Source organism: Choloepus didactylus, chromosome 7 (assembly GCF_015220235.1).
Source record: "Choloepus didactylus isolate mChoDid1 chromosome 7, mChoDid1.pri, whole genome shotgun sequence".
Classification (NCBI taxonomy): Eukaryota; Metazoa; Chordata; class Mammalia; order Pilosa; family Megalonychidae; genus Choloepus; species Choloepus didactylus.
In genome coordinates, this window is record NC_051313.1 from 155,442,891 (window position 1) to 155,458,740 (window position 15,850).

Below are 15,850 nucleotides of genomic sequence, written 5' to 3' on the forward strand. Positions count from 1 at the left end.
CAGAAAAGAGAAAAAGAATCCTGCACTGAGAAAATGCAGCATGTATGGATCAATGATATATTTGGGAAAAAAAACATTTTATATACCAATTATATTTAGAAGAATAAATAATAAAGATGAAATGAAGAACTTAAAATATTTTAGCCTGGTAAATTGGAATTATAATGGTGCTATCTGAACAACTTAGATAGGCACAAAAAAGCAGTTTAGTGGTTGAGGAGAAAGAATAAGTAGATTTTTGAAGTGTCAAAAATAAATTTCTTATTGTATGTTCAGGTAAATGTGGTGAAGAGAATGTTGGAAATAGAAGACTGGGAGTCATTACATGACAATGATGATAAATGTTTAAGAGAAATAATTAAAGCCAAGGAATTATTGAATTTTCCCAGATATACAAAGTAAAAGAAAGTTTCTTTGTTTGTTTTGTTTTCTTATACAAAAGCACAATATTATGGTATTATATGGAGAAATATCAAAATGCACATATTGCTAAATTAAAGGAATCAGTGAGAACTGGGGAGAAGAATTATTTAGAGAGAAGAGAAGCAGCTCTGCAGTGGCATGGGGAGATAACCTACAATTGGCGTCATCACCAGTGCAAATATCAGAGGACAAAAGGATGGTGAGTAATGAAGTGAGGTTTGGCTCCATAACCAGTCATTGAATTTCTGAAGAGTCCACATGTTTTCACACTCTAATATTTAATGTTTTTTTCCACAATACAGTTTCCGCAGTGCACCTTTCATGTCTTTGTTCCTCAGACAATAGATTACAGGGTTCAAGGTAGGTGTGACAACGGAGTAGAAAGTGGAGGCCAGACGACCCCGGGTTGGGGAGTACTGGGAGGCAGGTCTCAAGTATGTGAAACTTCCGGTTCCATAGAACAAAATAACTGTGGCTAGATGTGAGGAACAGGTGGAGAAGGCTTTCCACCTACCGTCCACAGAGGGTATCCGAGCAATTGTGGAGATGATGAAGACATAGGAGAGGATTGTGAGGGCAAAGGAACTCATGACGACACAGCTACTAACAGCAAAGCCCACTTCCTCGTTGATGTGGAAATCAGAGCAGGAAAGTCTCATGACCGGAGGAATGTCACAGAAGAAATGTTCAACAATATTGGGCCCACAGAAGGGGAGGGAGAAGGTGTTGAGAGTGTGGAAGGTTGAGTATAGGGCCCCAGCCACCCAGGCCATGATTACCAGTTCAGCACAAAGTTTCTGACTCATCCTGGAGGCATAGAGCAGGGGCCTGTAAATGGCCAAACACCGGTCATAGGCCATGGCTGTGAGCAGAAAGCACTCAGTAGAACCAAGTGTAATAAGCATGTAAAGCTGAGCTACACACTCCAGGTAGGAAATGACCCCAGAGCCCATGAGGGAGCTCACCAGGGCCTTGGGGATGGTGACAGAGGTGTAGCACAAGTCCAAAAAACACAAGTTCTTCAGGAAGAAATACATGGGAGAGTGGAGCCGGCTTTCTCTGATCACTGCTATGATGATGGAGCTGTTTCCCAGGAGGACAAACATGTAGTCAAACAAGAAAAATAAGATGACCACAAATTTCAATTCTGGGGTATCTGAAAAGCCCCTGAGGATGAATTGTGCCACTCTTGTCTGATTAGGCATTTTTCATTCCCCTTGAAATTTTACTGATATGCATACAATAAGTGAGGAAACAAATAGGAAACTACCTTGGACCATTCTATGCAGTGCAACTAAAGAGGTTTTGTCTGCAGAGGTGCAACTTCTCTCAGTGGAAAAATCTAACCGATTAAGGAACTTGTTTACTTGGTGATATATCAGTAAATGATGTAATTAATTTGATGACTCGATTTGCATTGGTTCCAATTCTTCTGGCCTGAGTAAAAGGAAGAGAGAAAACAGAGAGAGAGATTCAGAGAGAGAAACAACTGCAAAATCATCCTCTTAAATTCTGGATATCTATAGAGAGAAGAAGTTCCTATATTACTTTTCTATTTATTAAAACATTTTAACTCTTCCTGGTGTTTCAACATTAATGCATTTTATTGTGTTTTAGAAAATAAAGATGCTAACTTTTAAAAATAATTCCTTTTAAGTGTGCTAACTTTACATAGCTTGCATGGGGCCCCCTATATTTTTTTGCTACTACTTATTATCCTCTGTCCAAGTCTCCATAACTGGTTGTAATTCCTCTCTTTCCCTATTCTTGAGAAATTTCTATCAACCAGCTAAAATAAAATTCTATTACTCCCAATGAAATGTCTTTTTTGAATGATTATATGGAACCTAAAATGCTTGACTTGTAGGTTTACATTACACATTGTCTTTTATATATTTAATCCATAATATGTCAGAATGCCCAAAACAGACTTTTTAAAAATTTCTCTTAAAATACTTTTTCCTCCTGTACATGGTTGTCCAACTTGACACCTGGGATTTATTTGTAAATCCTCATTTCTGGGATTCCAATTCAATGACTATAGAATTAATAGGATTCTACCCAGTTAACATGTCCTATGGCTGTCATCTTTGCTTAAAATTGATAATCCCTATATGGACCCATATAATGGGTTTTTAGGAGGCCCCAATTTCCACTGTCATTTCCTTTCAGCTAATTCTACATTCACTAGCGGCACTTGTATCTCTCAGTAGCAGAATTGCTTGTATTATTGCATGTTACAGCTCTTTTTGGGGCTCTGTTATTTACAGAGATATGTAATATCTATCATAACAGCACAGAAGCACTGCACAATTAGAGTCTTGCCTGCTATTTCAGAGCCATACTGAAATCTTTATCTTTCCATGAATGCATAGCATATACTAATGATATCTTATCTTTATTCATGATGTTATTTCTTTCCTTCTCCATTCCTGTTATGAATTTATTGGTGCCTTCTCTTTTTTCTAGACATGCAAACATGACCATAATTTCTTCTTTTTATAAATAGCTTAATCCTAGGACCCAGAGAGCTTGGTAATATTCATTTATTTTCACATCTGATTTTTCCTTCTTTTTACAGTTGAGCTCTTTATGAGCAGAGATGGTGCTTTACTACTTCTTTATATGGAGTTATTTGCAGGCCTTGTGCATAGTATGCACTTCAATAGTGAATAAATAAATGAATAAAAGTCACAGATCATCTAAACAATTCATTAATATCATACTATGTGTGCCAGTTTGAATGTATTTTGTCCCCCCAAATGCCATTATCTTTGACATAATCTTGTGTGGGCAGATCTATCAGTGTTAATTAGACTGTAATCCTTTGAGTGTTTCCATGGAGATGTGCCCCACCCAACTGTGGGTGATGACTCTGATTGGATAATTTCCATGGAGGTATTGGCCCATCCATTCAGGGTGGGTCTGAATTAAATTACCGGAGCACCTATACAAGATCAGATGGAAGGAGCAAGCTCATACAGCCAAGAGGGACACTTTAAAGAATGCACAGAAGCTGAGAGAGGAGCTATAGATGAGAGACAGTTTGAAGATGACCATTGAAAGCATACTCTTGCTCCGGAGAAGCTGAGAGAGGACAAATATCCCAAGTGCAACTAAGACTGAAATTTTTGAGGAACTGCAGCCTAGAGAGGAAAGTCCTGGGAGAAAGCCATTTTGAAACCAGAACTTTGGAGCAGATGCCAGCCACGTGCCTTCCCAGCTAACTGAGGTTTTCTGGACACCATTGGCCATCCTCCAGTGAAGGTACCCAATTGCTTATGTGTTATCTTGGACACTTTATGGCCTTAAGACTGTAACTTTGTAACCAAATAAACTCCCTTTTATAAAAGCCAATCCATCTCTGGTGTTTTGCATTCTGGCAGCATTAGCAAACTAGAACACTATGTAATAAGGTGATGATGTTTACTACAAGAATTACATCCACTGAAAAATTGTTTTTGGTCTGGGGCTGTACTTGCCCTCTTTTCCCATAGCTTCAGAGAAGGGACATTAGAGGATAATTGGATAGAGCTAAGGCATCACAGTCTTTAATTCCCGAACCTGTAAATCTTAAATACATATATGTATAATTATTAAAAATAAGAGACACTTTGATTGAGACCCTCCTCTTGCTGCTTCCTACAAATCTGGTAGGAAACAGAAATCAATTTAGGGTTAATTGATAGCATTGAATTTATGCCTGTCAAATCTTGTTGAGAAAGAGAAAACTATGAAATGCCATGAGAAATGGCAAGATTTATAGAAAGGTCACCCCTTTGGGAACATATGGTTGGGTAGATGTCACTGAAGGTCATATCCCAACTGGCTACCTGGATGTGGCCTACTAGAGGTGCCTTATATAAAATGACAGGAGGATATCAGGAGGGACTGCATGGGGATGATTGGGCATAGACAACAGGATGAAGTGTCTGTGTCTCCCACAGATATTCTGAAAATATCACAGAACAACAAGCACAAGCATACTGGTGAGTAAAATTGTATTGAGCTGAGAAATGTTCCCCACATTCTAAATGGAATTGATGCTAAGAAACTCATGGATCCATGATTGGACAACAGGATGTCCAGCAAGAATCAGAGGGGCTCATGGCTACTGGTTCCAAGGGTGAACAGACAAGATTGGTGGTTGTGCACATCCAGTGAGGCTAATCGAGGGTACCCAGGGGCCATCTGTCTCCTCCCTCCCCTCTCCCCTTCTCAAACAATGCACTGTGGGAGGAATCTATCATAAAACCCCTTAATGTTTGGGATGAGTTGTATGGCAAACCCTGATTGGGTTTGGATATGTACTTGAATGATTGACAAACCTGAGATTTATGAAGTATATCCAGAAATAATTAGTATACAATTGATCTCATCAGAGGAAATTCAATTTCAAGGTATTTGCTGAATTAGTTTGTGGAAAGCTAAAATTGTATTTATGACTGGTTGCTCTTGTGGCTTGTGAAAACCTGTACCTTCCAAACTATGAAAATTTCTCCATATAGAACATTTTGTTAACACAATTGCAAATCTACAAGAATGGTGCCCATTAAAGTCAGGAACAAATAAAGGATGCTCATTATTATCATCCACCTCTGCCCTAATGAACAAAAATAAGAAATAAAATATAGGATTATTTAAAAGAAAAAGAAATGTAAGTTAATTGATTTAAGCAGAGTATCTTCTTATTTCTATATCATTCAAACATATACTCATTTTTATTAATACAAGTCTTACAGAAAATATTTAACCATAAGTTAATGACTGCACAGCCCAAATTATTAGCATTGTTCAAAAGTATTATGACAAAATATATAATTCACAATAGTGAGAGGATTAAAATGTTTGAAATATTCTAATGAGGAAACAACATGAAACTATAAACCTTCACTAAAATGTTTCAAGGATTGTCTTAAAGAAGATGAGAATAAATGCAGGCTCATATCACCTGTCCCTGCAAGATAATTGTTTTCAAAGTATAATCTCGAATTACTTTACAGTTTTAACATCATCGGCATAAGTATCTCCAAAACTGTATGTAATGAATAAAATAATTCTTGAGCTTTTCTGGAAAAAAGTAGATATAAAACCTAATTTGCTTCAATACGGAAACAACTTGTGCTAATACATGAATAAACAAATAAATGAAAAAAGTCTCAAACCTTTTATAGAGCAAATAATATAAAGATCTAACTTGATCTATAAAAGTGTATAATTGGTTGAAATAATTAAACAAAATATAAGAACATTAAAATATATAGGAAAATATTTAATTCAATCCATAATGGGGAAATGTAATCCAAATATAATGGATTATATTTTACATTAGAGTAAAAGCTTTACTTTAAAGTTTTGGAATAATAGCATCAAAAATGATTAAATTTCAGTCACTAAGTGGGAAAACTGTTTTTTACGGTATAAAATTCACAAAAAAATATTAGTATGTGGAGAGTTTTTACAAGTTAGTAAACATTTTTTCAATAGAATAAACAGATATGGAGACTAATTTAAAGTGGCCAATGGACCTATGGGGAAAAAAATGTTCAACCTCCCTCCCAATCACAAATTAGAAAATAAAAATAAAATTAAGAAAAGGACCATGACACGTTTATTATTTTTTTAATAAGGGATTTTGATGAACAGTCATGCATCTACCTGAAGCTTCTGCCATAAGGCTGGGAGTATGTTTTTAGAGATTCTGCTATCACAACCCTCCCACGCAGGAATGAAGACAAGTACAGGGCCAGGAATCTGAGCTAGATCCCCAGGACTTGGGAAATAGAGAACATCCTCTTTCCTCTTTCCTTAACCCAGGACATCTGAGGCACTGGCTCCATTTCCTGAGTGGCTGATGATATGAATTCCAAATGTGGCAACACTTCATTTACCCTGATCTCTGTTGGGTGAAGGCACTCATTTCCCTTGTTATACGAGTCTCCAGAACATGCTTTCTAAGAAGGCAGATTTAGATTATTTTATTTGCATTACATATGAGTATGTAATTTTGCTCCATGGAGGCTGAATGAGGAGATCAGCCTTGGATGTAGACAAACAAAAAGACAGTGAAATAAAATTTGTTTTTAAAAGACCCACTCCCACTTACACAAAGACATCTGATTTACCGTTCTCAGGCTCTAAATTCCCCTAAACTAGCATGCTCTCTATATTTTAAACCCACCCATTCTTTGCACTAGTGATTTTGGTTGCCTTCTATGAGTGCTACAAATATGTATAATGCTTCATTTATTGCAGTCTTTTCCTATTATCAATATTGTGATGTTCCCTTGGTGGTCAGGGAACTGTGGATGCTGCAACAGCAAATGGATGGGAGAGATGCAATACCTAAGCCTGGCATCAGAGCCAGAGTTCTCCAGAAACCCAAGAATATCTGAGGGCCATGTGTGCTCAGGGGCAACAAAGGCCAAAAATGAGAGACTCACATGAGGAAATATCTCAGTCCACACAATTTTGACATTCTTTTGCCTTCAATCAGAGTTTTACATCATGTTCTAAATTATCTGGGTTGCATTAAATATTGAAATAGTTTATTAGCAAGATCATATTGAGAATCTACTAATATATCTGGTATGGTGCTAAAAATTAAGGTTGCAATAAATAAATATCTGTGCCTTTTCAAGGTCACTGTAGTTTGATAAGACATCCTTTAGACTGAGAATATTAGTTAAGTTAGTAAGTGTGCAGTGAAAAGTAGTAAAAGACACCACCAAGGCTGGGCAAGGAGCCCATACGTTCATCTCATCCGGGATCGGGGAAGACTTCATCAAAAGAGTCCAGATCTCAGGCTTAAAAATCAAAGGGGAAGGTATGTCATCTCTTACTATAATTCTTTTTTCTACTCAACCCAGTTTCTGCATTTTCTATATAGTATTCCAATGATAAAGAGAAATCTCCTAATAGAACAAGGTATAATTTCAACTGTACATGGACACAGACATCCCAAATGGTTAATAGTTTATTCATTTGTTTGTATTTGGACATGTATCTAATTTCACAAAGAGATTTTGTTGCTTCCATAATTAGATAAAGAAACCACAATCATGTAACAAAAATACCTTGAATTTCAAAAAAGTATAGGGTAAAACCTAAAGCAGAGATCTCACATATTTGTGGCCTCAAACATCATTTAGGGTACTATCATGGATTGAGGAAAACCCAGTGGTTGGCCAGGAACTCACATGGGGATACTGCTGTGAGTGGTTCTTGGTATTCCAGCTACCAAGTAATTCCCTGAATTCTTCCTTGAAAAATAACCTGAGGTTTTGATAACTTGTTTTCTACTGTTCAGATTGTTCTGGCCTTCTGTTCCATTCAGACTCTGATTCTGATGGCAGAACACTCAGTTTTCCTGTTGCAGTCTTTCTTCTCAAATACCCCACGAAAACCATGCCCTGACAAAAGGCCTTATCAGATGGCAGTCTCTGCCTTCTTCTCTGCCCATGACTATTTATTTATCCTCCCTAGCCTTCAGCTCTCTAATGTCTAACATGGTTAAAATTAAGTTCCTAGATCAATGGAATTCTTTGAGGAATGAATGGGTAATTCTTCCAAAGCAGCTAACACATGACATAAGCTCAATGTGAGCAGTAGCCTCCTCTTTTCTCTGTCCATTTTGATTTTTCTGAGGATAGCTGCACATCTTGCTGTCACTGCCACCCTTTGACTCTCTACCCAATAGCAGTTAGAGCTACACATTGAGATTGTCAGACCCTTTGCTTCTGGGACATATTTACCAAATAAAATATATACTCACCTGCAACTTGAAACCAGGAAGTCAAAACAGTATCAATTGCATATTTTCCAAGAAAGCAAAGGATAGTGATACACTGTTGTCATATATCTGATACTTCTTTGCATTTTTACTGGGAAAAATAAAAATGAATCCCAGTTCAATGAACTATTTCACACTGTCAATATTCAGAGTATGAACATGATATTAAACAGCTGTAGAAATGGAAATTAGCCATGATTCCTATTCCTGTGTATTATTATGATTGCTAAACATGAAACAGAAAGTTTTTATTCTACATAAATGACTATATACAGAAAAACAGTGGTAATGTTAAGTATACGGCTATTGTGATGTAGAAATACTCAACCCATTTTAACAAAGGCTCTAATTTTTAGCCTTGCAACTTTCAAAAATAAATGGAGGTCAGGATATAATAATAATGTCACAATCAGGTACAGATAATTTATTATTTCCATTAAAAAGGTCTCACCTGGTGGACAGAGGCTTACTTTTTGCATCCAAGTGATTCCAAATGGTCACTGAAGAGAAGAGCATCCCGAGTTCCCAAGGTCAGTGTCTCTAGTTAGGAGAGTGCCGGAGGGGTGGATGCACCTAGCTGTCTCTGCCTGCTTATGTAAAAAGTATTGTACAGGGCAGAGCTCTGCAGTCCTTTTGGGACCATGAGATAATGTTATATGAACTCTCTAGAGATCTTCCTTGGGGAATATTTTTGGTTCTTATAATTGGAGAGATTTATTTCCAGAAATCATTGCACCTAAGACATTCCAGGCCCTCTTTCATTGGTTTCTGAGAGACCTGATGAAGAACTGTTCCTGAGGGAACAAGCAAATGCAAGTTAGTGCAAGTAAATTCAAGTCATACTCACAGGAGAGGACAACAAAACAGGGAATGTAGATATTGCCAGAATAAGAGTGCGTAAGGACAAAGTCAAATAGATGTTAGAAGGCATATACATATAATTCAGTTACTGTTCATTTTTCAGTTCTGTGCTATCTATTCAATTTGTACATCAAGATTAAGTAAAGTTTTATGGAATTTAAAACACACAAATTGTAAGTGCACATCTCCATGAAGTCTTTCAATGTGAAGTTTCTTAAGTAAGCAAAACTCTGATCATGACCATGAGCATCCCATCAACAGATGCTTGGATAAATACAATGTGGTATACACATGCAATAGAATATTTCTCTGCCATGAAATGGAATGGAGTTCAGATACATGCTACAACACGAGTGAAACCTGAAGACATCATGCTGAGTGAAATAAACCAGACACAAAAGAAAAAATATCATATGATCTTATATATGAGACAGTTTCTATATGTAAATTCATGAAATCAGAAACTAGAATACAGGTCACCAGTTGCAAGTGTGGGAGTAGGGAAGGGGGAGCTAATGCTTAATTGGTAAGGAGTTTCTGTATGCAGTGATGGTAAGATTTTGGCAATTGATGGTGATGATGGTAGCACAACAATGTGAATGTCATTAACCCAACTGTGCTGTGTATTTGAATGTGATTAAAAGGAAAATTTTAGGTTGTGTGCTGGTTTGGATGTATTACATCCCCCAAAATGCCATTATCTTTGATGCAGCCTTGTGTGGGCAGGAAACTGTATTGGTGTTGATTGGTTGGAGACTTTTGATTGGATGTTTCTGTGGAGATGTGATCACTCAGCTGTGGGCAGGATCTTTCATTTGATGGTTTCCACGGAGGCATGGCCCTGTCCATTCAGCGTGGGCCTTGATTGGTTCACTGGAGCCCTATATGGGCTCAGACAGAGGGAGAAAGCTTGCTGCAGCCAAGAGGGACATTTTGAAGAAAGCACAGGAGCTTGAGAGGAGCTACAGATGAGAGACAGTTTGAAGATGGCATCTGAAAGCAGACTCTTGCTCTGGAGAAGCTAAGAGAGGACAAATGCCCCAAGAGCAACTTAGAGTGACATTTTGAAGAGGAGCTGTGGCCTAGAGAGGAATGTCCTGGGAGAAAGCCATTTTGAAACCAGAACTCGGAGCAGACACCAGCCACATGCCTTCCCAGCTAACAGAGGTTTTCCGGACACCAATGGCCATCCTCCAGTGAAGGCACCTGATTGTTCATGTGTTACCTTGGACACTTTATGGCCTTAAGACTGTAAATGTGTAACCAAATAAGTCCCGTTTATAAAAGCCAATCCGTCTCTGGTGTTTTGCATTCTGGCAGCATTAGCAAACTGGAACAGGTTGTACATATGTTGCTAGAATACAAATTTTAAGTAAAGCATAGGACTGTGCAACATCATCTATAAACCCTAATGTAAATTATGGACTGTATTTAATAGTATAATTATAATAATAGTGTTTCACCATTGGTAACACAGACATCACACTAATGCTAAATGTGAATAATAAGGAAAAGTCTATTTTCTGCACACTTTTTTGTATAGCTACAACTTCTTTAATAACAAATAAAGAACAAGAGCAGTGTCTCAGGTGGCTTTCATGCCTCTTTCTAACCATTATGCTACCAAGAGTCATCATATCTTAACCAATAAATCCAAATTTATGAATATGTCATCATCTGATCTTGCTAATGTGACATACTTTGTCTGTGAGATTCAGCCATGTCATTGAGTGAATTTGTAATTTCTGTTTTCTTATAGATTTCCACCTTGAGTTCTTTCTTCTATTGCTGAGAAAATTTTCATTATAATACAGTGATGTAATGTATAGTTACATCAATAGTATAAAAATGTATATTTTGCTGGGTATTCCATTATACTTACCATACCGTAATTTATATATACCATACCATAATTTATATATACATTCTAAACTTGAGGGCCAGTTGAAGTTTCCAGGCTCTTAGAATTCATTTTAAAAACATTCATGTACATGTGATTTTGTGAACCTATGTCCATTTTTGCATGTTACATACTCAAGAGTGGGATTTCAACATGCATGTGTACAGCTTTAATAGATAACAGCAAACCAATTTTTTCTCAGGTTGTTGAGTAATAAGGGTTGCAGCAATATGTTTCATTAATGCAATAATATCTGGAGCTCAAAATAAAGTCTATGGAATGCAGGTATTCCACAGGCAAAACTGAACATTTTGGTATCCAAAAGACTACTGTTTATTTATGGGGACAAGTAGAGCATTCGTAAACATAAGATTCAGTGACAATTTCCAGAAGGAAACAAATATATAGAAAGAATTCTAGGGGTATATCTTGCCTACCTGTTTGTCTCAAATAGGCTTCAGTACACATGGCAAGCTATTTGCCATGTGTAGAATTTGCATTCTGCTTGCAAACCACTGCAAAGGAACAAGGGTTGTAGTCTTGTATCTAATAATGGATTACATTCCTTTACTTATAGTCCAAGCAATTTACATTGAGAGAAAGAAAAAGAAGAATGAATCTGCTCAACTCTATGTTGATTGAATATTGTCAATTAATGCCAGATAAACCTGAGGCTTTATCATCCTGTTATAAAATAAAGATGAGGGCAGCTGAGAAATCAACCTTGCAATCACCCAAGCTCCTAGGGAAAGGTGAGGAATGTGTTTAAGTTTTTCAATCTAGTAGCTCATATTTGGTGATCAGAAAATAATGGGACCATCCCCCAAATACTAAATTAATTATAAAGGCAAAACAGCATACTAATGATGACCCTAGAGTGTCAAACCAGATGGGCTTTATCACTGAGCAATTGTAGTTCAATGGAAAGTGTCAGAGATTTGACAGACTGCAACCTCCAACAGACTACACTGCTGTGCTCCTGCTGTATATGTGTGCCTCTGTGAAAATTTGTTTCTGGATCTTTGAGACTAAAGAAATTTAACAATAATATAAAAGAAAGCAAACAATTCCCATAATATAAGCAAATTGTTTCTATGGCTATCTTTCTACATATCACCATTTTGGGAGCCTGCCCAGGCATGGAGTTCTTAGCTCTTCCTGTCTCCCAACACCACCATCATAAAGTGAAAGACATGTTCAATAATAAACTTTAGGCTTTGCTCTCACTATGCCTCATGTATATAAGGTTGCTTCCTTAGACTATACAAAGCTTATGTAAATGCTGCAGTTTTGTAAATTTTTCAGAGTATAAAGTGTATTTCTTCACTAGCTTATAGAAGTTTACTAAAAGCTTTGATACTGTGGACATATGGAAAGCCCATTTATTTAATTTGGCCATTCTCAGACATGTTTAGAAACAGTTAAAAGTACTCTGTTGACTTTGTTACTTAAAGTAGGATCTACAGGCTGGAAAGATCTGCATAATCTGGGTGCCTTTGAAAATGCAGAATCTCAGAACTCACCCAGACCTAATAAATTAGAATCTGCATTTCTACAGGTTCTCGAGGTGATTCATTAGCACATTGAATACCTGAGACTCTTCCATCTGTGGTGGACAATTTTTTAAAAATCTCATAATTGCTATATTCACATATAAAGCAACATGGTATGGGGAATGTGTTTTTGAATTATCACACCAGGAATATGCATTAGTTGATCCAAGGGGACAATTTGTGGAAACAAAGCTTAAAATATTCTTCAGCAGTTATAGTGAGAACATATCACCAGTGTGAAGAAATATTCTCACTGAGGATACCCCAGGAAGATATGAAGGGCTACGCAAAAATTTCCTATGGTGTAAATTCTGGAGCTACTCAATATGAGATTATCCTTATAGATTCTGGATAGCAGTCCCTCCTTTGTATTATTTTCTTGAATACCTGCAATGACAGTTCCTTCAGGTTGGTGATGTAGACTCTTTTGAAATCTTTTATCATATGATCTCTGAGCCCAAATAAAACTATTGCCATAAGGTATGATGCGCTTTTTCTTAAAATTAAATTCAGTTTTGTTGAAATATATTTACACACCATAACAATCATCCATGGTGTACAATCAACTGTTCACATTACCATCATATAGTTATGCACTCATCACCACAATCTATTTCTGAACACTTTTCTTACATAAGAAAGAATCAGAATAAGAATAAAAACTAAAAGTAAAAAAACACCCAAATCATCCCCCCATCCCACCCTATTTTTCATTTAGTTTTTTTCCCCATTTTTCTACTCATTCATCTGTACACTAGATAAAGGGAGTGTGATCCACAAGGTTTTCACAATCACACAGTCACCCCTTGTAATCTACATTTTTATACAATCATCTTCAGGAGTCCCACTACTGGGTTGGAGTTTGATGTTTCAGGTATTTACTTCTAGCTATTTCAATACATTAAAGCCTAAGAGGTGTTATCTATATTGTGCATAAGAATGTCCACCAGAGTGACCTCTCAACTCCATTTGAAATCTCTCAGCCACTGAAACTATTTCATCGCATTTTGCATCCCCGTTTTGGTCAAGAAGATATTCTCAATCCCATGATGCTGGGTCCAGATTCATCCCCAGGAGCCATATCCTGCATTGACAGGGAGATTTACACCCTTGGGAGTTGGGTCCCACATAGGAGCGAGGGAAGTGAGTTTACCTGCCAAGGTGGCTTAGTTAGAGAGAGAGGGTCACATCTGAGCAACAAAGAGGTACTCAGAGGGAGACAATTAGGCACAATTATATGGAAGTTTAGCCTCTCCTTTGCAGTAATGAGCTTCATAAGGGCAAGTCCCATGACAGAGGGCTCAGCCCATCAAACTACCAGTCCTAATGCTTGTAACATCAGCATCAGTCCAGGTGAGGAAGTCCAACACTTCTGCACTTTCCCCCAGCTCCTCAGGTGGGCCCTGTAAATATGTGTATGAGAGGGGGATATAGGGGATGGATATGGGATGCTTGGTAGTGGTGTTGTTTTCCATCCTTACTATTATATTGTATTGTATGATATGTTACTTTTATTTTTATCATCTTTTTTATTATTTGCTAAAAAACAGAAACAAACAACTTTTCTTTTGTAGTAATCAATATGTTCAGCCACTGATTGTGGTCATAAATGTACAACTTTGTGATGATACCATGAATGAATGACTGTACACTGTGGATAAATGTATGGCATGTGAATATAACTCTATAAAATTGTAGGAAAAATACATAGGAATAAAAGTATTGGAGAAAACATGGAGAGAGGGGTGGACCTATCTACTGTTGATGAGCTGGCAGAATGGTGTAGCCTTTCTGAAGGTCAGTGTGGTGGTTTCACAAAAAGCTAAGTATGTGGGGGCCATAAGGTCCTGCAACCTCATTGTGGGTATATACTTGGAAGATCTGAGAGCAGAGACATGAGTGGACATTTGCAAACCGGTGCTCAGGGAGGCAGTATTCATAGATTTGCGATGGGTGGAGGTGGCCTAAGGGTACAAAGACTGAGGAATAGAATGGTGAACTGTGGTGTATGCATGCAATGGAATATTGAGCAACTAGGAGAAGGAGTGAAGCTGTGAGACATGCAATGAGATCAGTGGATCCAGTACACAGCATTTGAGTAAAGTACACCAGAAATAAATGCCTCACCAATATGGACTAACTACAATGTGTAAACTCAGAATCAAATCTTAGGACACAGTCTAAGAGGGGAACGATTATTGTAATGGTCCCTAAATTGTAAGCTCTTATAGCAGTCAAATCTATTCCTGAATTTTAATGGCTATCTCCAAACTCTCAGATGCTGATCTCTTAGTGTACAAGCTGATTGGTCTCTGGAAGAATGGGTATCTCTGTGACACCTGAAACTCAAAGCTAGAGCTCGGAAGATATGAATGTCAGTATTAGCACATACAGCAACTGTTAAAAAAAAAAAAAAAGCTGAAAAAGAGCCCAGACTTCAGTTAGTGATATGAATGAAGCAGGTCTGGTTAAGACTAGGGCACACTGGGCCAAAGGGTAAAAGTTGAAACTGACTGTGTTTTAAAACTTCAACTTCCATGTGAGCCCAAGGGAAGAGATGCCTATTTTCTGAACAGTATAACTCTATAGTCAGTTTGTTCACAAACAACAATTACATGGAACTTTGAATAGGAAGTGAGATACAGTAGGTTAGTATAGGTTAGAGTGAAATAGTGACACATCCCAAAGTAATTTGGGCAGAAAATGATGTGCTTTTGATTTACTATGCCATGTCCCAAATGTCAGGCCTTAGGAAATAAATAAGGGTTATAAAATTAAAATGAATAAGTTTGTAATATAGTTACAAGTTACCAATACCTTATAAATCAAATGAAAGAAATAAAAATGATATATTGGTGTCAAATTGTCAAAAGTTTTGCTATTTTACACAGGTTTTTAAAATAATAAACTAACAATACTGGTATTCATTCAGTCAGTAGTTAATTATGGGTTAGCTATTCATTGTCAGACACTGTGCTAGCTATTTGGAAGAACAAAAAATAAAATACAGGGTTAAACACTGACAGCTTACAGTATGAAGGGAAGTACAGATGCTTCAGAATGGATATTTTCCCAAATAAATTTCAGAAATTTCAGGGACACATGTTGGACAAAATACTGTAAAGCTATTATATTAACCAACACAAGCAATAATTTATTCTTTTTCTGAGAGATTTTAGAATAAGTCAATAAGCAAACACCTTTTTTATTTTTTATTTTTTATTCATATTTATTGAGGTATATTCAGATACCATGCAGTCATACAAAACAAAGCATACACTCAGTTGTTCACAGTGCCATTTATAGTTGTACATTCATCAC

At 37.0% G+C, this 15,850-nt stretch overlaps 1 protein-coding gene across 1 annotated transcript; it reads right to left on the reverse strand.

Annotated features, from left to right (window-relative positions):
- Window positions 1-701: 701 nt before the first annotated feature.
- On the reverse strand, window positions 702-1,628 carry LOC119540936 (olfactory receptor 2G3-like). Its single transcript, XM_037844833.1, has one exon. The coding sequence runs from the start codon at window positions 1,626-1,628 to the stop codon at window positions 702-704; it is 927 nt and encodes a 308-aa protein (XP_037700761.1).
- Between the last annotated feature and the right edge of the window lie 14,222 nt (window positions 1,629-15,850).